We start from the raw sequence: 3192 nt of genomic DNA, 5'->3' as shown, positions 1-3192 counted from the left end.
CTTTCTGTGTTTTGGTGAAGTGTATGTCTCATTTCACAGATTAAAGAACAACAAAAACCTGGAGCACAGAGATTCTCTTGGCTCAGCGGACTATATTAAAACCGTTTTTTATAGTGTGCATTTTATATGCGCACTCTAAAATGGACAATGCTGTCATTGATGAATGAATAGGTCTTTGTAGCGCCACAAAAATAAATTGTAAAAGAGAGATAAGACTGGAGATATTATTCCTACCACTCCTGATAAAGTTAATGTTTCACCATGATGCAATTTCAAAAGGCTTGTCCTAATACCACCGAATGTCACAGATTATACAACTCTGACTGGCTTCCAGTACCTTGACTTGTGGGTTGGGACACAAAGTACTTGTTAAGCTGTTTGTTTTTCAAAATTAATGATCAGAATCCATTTTGGTTTCAGATTTCTTTCTTTGTTTTGATTTCCTTTCATTCCTTGAGCAAAAAGTCAACACGCATGTTGGTTACATCTCTTTGGTCTTGTACTGTGGCTCCTGGGTAAGCATGTCTTTGGTAAACAAGATGGTTTTTGAATTCAAATTCACATCACTTTGTTTTGTGTTGTTTGTAGCTTCAAAAGAAACCGCACATTGCACATTTCTGCATTAATTAGACATCAGAAACTCATCACTGGTTGTCAGAACGCGCAAAAAGTCTTTGCAGTCTTTGCTGTTTATTCCTCTCTGTTTCTTCACACTCACATGTTACCATATTGATATTTTCTTTTCATTCATGATTAATCGCGAGTACAGCCTATATTCTGGAGTTGCCTGGGTTGATGAAAGGCTTGTGCCTTGTTGTGGATTCATACAGAGATAAACATGTGATCTTTTGCATCAATGCAGTAAAAGTGAACTCAGTACTCACAGACTGCATTCACAGTACTGCTAGTCCCCTGGAATAATATTGAACAATTTACTATGTTAAACATAATTCATATTTCATGCTTCAATTTCCAATGCTACAGACACCACTTTTGTATAAATATTTTATTTCAAGATATGCAACATAAATATTTCAATTTATTCAGATGTGGCATGACCATGAATTCTGAGTCAATTGTGTGAAAAGAAAAATACCACTAGGTGGCGCTAGATTATTAAATTAATTGTGTTATTTTCATGGCTGGTTATTTCCTGGTTGTGAGACACATGGACAAATCCATTGTAAACGGTAAGGTGCTGTGTGCTCCTTTGCTTGTGCTTGCTCGGTAATTCTCTCCACTGTCCTCTGTGCAAGCTTTTGGTTGATATTTTCAAAGTGTTAGAGTCCCAGTAAGGTGGTTATCCTCATTTACCACCAGTGCAGTGGCTCAAGGATGCACTGCAAAGAGCTCGGTCCAATGTTCTCGTCTGATGAAGATGCTGTCTGAGGCTGTAGAGGCTTGGGTGAGGTGAGATACGGCCGGTTCGGAGAGTGAAATGAGGTTTGGGGCTTTAGGTCTTGTGGGGCTTGAAAGGTTTTGGCTTAAAGTTCTTATGAGAGACTGAACTGTTTCCACATGGGACAGCAGCTGTTATGAAGGATACTGGAGGACACTGGAAATCAGTTTTGGGAGTAGAAGATGTGGTAAAGCTGGTCCTGCATGATGCCAGCGTAGGTGCTCACAGCTTTGGTAGTCTCATCGTAAAGGTTCCTATGGGCGACACACAAAAAGAGAACAGAATTAAATATGAACAAATGCTTTAATTCATGGTTTTGTTGCATTATTGCTTTGCCAGCTGTAATGGGTGTAAATATGTGCAATTGCTGCGTGATTGCACACACCGCACTGCATTACAAGAATCTGCATTTTGTGTCTCTTACTTGGCCTTCTCCTCCAGCTTCATGCCCTTGATGCTTTCCAGGTAGTCGGAGGCGGTGTTGACGGACTGGTCATAGTAGGACTTGATGGTATCTGTGATCTTGGTCAGGGTGCCCTCCTCCTCCTCTGCAGCAGCCTGCCTCGGCACACGGAAGCTTTCAGCACCTACACAAAGCAGGTCAGAGGTGCCGTAAGGTCAAAGTCGGCCAGAGTGTATCATCAAATCACCCTCTTCTGAATTAAGCTTCGTTGATTTTGGTCTGAGAGAATGCACTTACTGAGCGCCAAGAGTGCAACCAGCACGGTGATGACCAACAGCTTGTTCATGGTGTCACTCAGGATCTGTGAATAGAGAGGGAACAGAGCTTTAGTCAGCTAATGCTTACCTCAACTTATCCACTAGGGTGAGACAGTGTCATAGATTCTCTTGACGATGTGTAGTCGAGAGATTTGTGTTGATTCTGAGTGTCTGAAATGTGCTCCTCCATTTTTTTTTCTCTTGCTAAAAGACAGCAAAATTCCTATTGTCAGCCTCATTTAACATAGAGCTTGTTCCTTGAAAAATAAATAAAATTCCCTTTGACCGCTTTTCATTTCCCAGTCGCCTACCATAAATCTTCTGCACATTTCTATTACTATTACATTCTATTCCACTTAGTAAACTGCAAGGAAATGCCGCAGTACTCACTGTCTCTCCTCTCCAGAAATGAATGTGATGAAGAAAACAGAGTAAGAGGCACAGCTGACCCGACCTGTATATATAGGAGTGCGAATGTGTTGACATGTCGTTCCCAGGGCCAAAGTGCACTCTGTGGGAGATAAACCCCTGCTGTTCTCTGCCCTGTCTGTGGGAGTATGTGTGGCATTGTGTTTTGATAAAACAATAAGTGTGACTATCTATATAAACATGGGAAGGGTGGATAAAGTGTCGAGGGGCTTCGAGGGTCATCAATAGCCAGTTCAAAAGTTACTCTGATTTCATTTAATTAGCACAGGCGTTGAAAGGGTGGATCATCTTGGCAAATTTCCCACCAATTCTGTGTTAATTATGATACCTGATTGTGAATGCATTGCAGTAAAACATTTTTTTCCCACTGATTAGTGCATAAGTTAATTCGTACAATATATCCCTTGCCCTGCTCATAGCCTCCATAAGGACTGTCTTGTTACTTGCATAACGGTGATGATTCGTTCATGTCTCACTAAGATAGTCCTAAGTCCTACAAAGACAGTCCCAAGTCTAGAGAGTCTTGAACACGTCATCCTGGCTCATATAGGTCAGAAACACCGGATACTTCAGGTTCTGAAATATTCAGGCCAGCTAGATTAGATTTATTGCACTCCAATCAAATGGCAACTTGCAGCGCTTTT

General features: G+C 41.1%; 1 protein-coding gene across 1 annotated transcript; it reads right to left on the bottom strand.

Annotated features, from left to right (window-relative positions):
- Positions 1 to 1562: 1562 nt before the first annotated feature.
- On the bottom strand, positions 1563 to 2148 carry LOC139655387 (apolipoprotein C-II-like). The gene is made up of 3 exons (XM_071532780.1): positions 2100 to 2148; positions 1824 to 1986; positions 1563 to 1653 (listed from the first exon to the last, which is right to left on the bottom strand). Exons 1-3 carry the CDS (start codon positions 2146 to 2148, stop codon positions 1563 to 1565), a joined length of 303 nt encoding a protein of 100 aa, XP_071388881.1.
- Positions 2149 to 3192: the final 1044 nt, after the last annotated feature.

This window comes from Centroberyx affinis, unplaced genomic scaffold (genome assembly GCF_046629955.1).
Source record: "Centroberyx affinis isolate AG114_WGS23_722 - 3 ecotype Tasmania unplaced genomic scaffold, CSIRO-AGI_Caff_v1 ptg002243l_1, whole genome shotgun sequence".
Lineage (NCBI taxonomy): Eukaryota > Metazoa > Chordata > Actinopteri > Beryciformes > Berycidae > Centroberyx > Centroberyx affinis.
This window is presented reverse-complemented; position numbering and strand designations above follow the sequence as displayed.

Coding starts and splice junctions, on each gene's coding strand:
- LOC139655387 (XM_071532780.1), bottom strand. CDS start 2,148: ATGAACAAGCTGTTGGTCATCACCGTGCTGGTTGCACTCTTGGCGCTC. Junction 1,987..2,099: donor GGTTGCACTCTTGGCGCTCA/GTAAGTGCATTC, acceptor TGCTTTGTGTAG/GTGCTGAAAGCTTCCGTGTG. Junction 1,654..1,823: donor AAGCTGGAGGAGAAGGCCAA/GTAAGAGACACA, acceptor TGTCGCCCATAG/GAACCTTTACGATGAGACTA.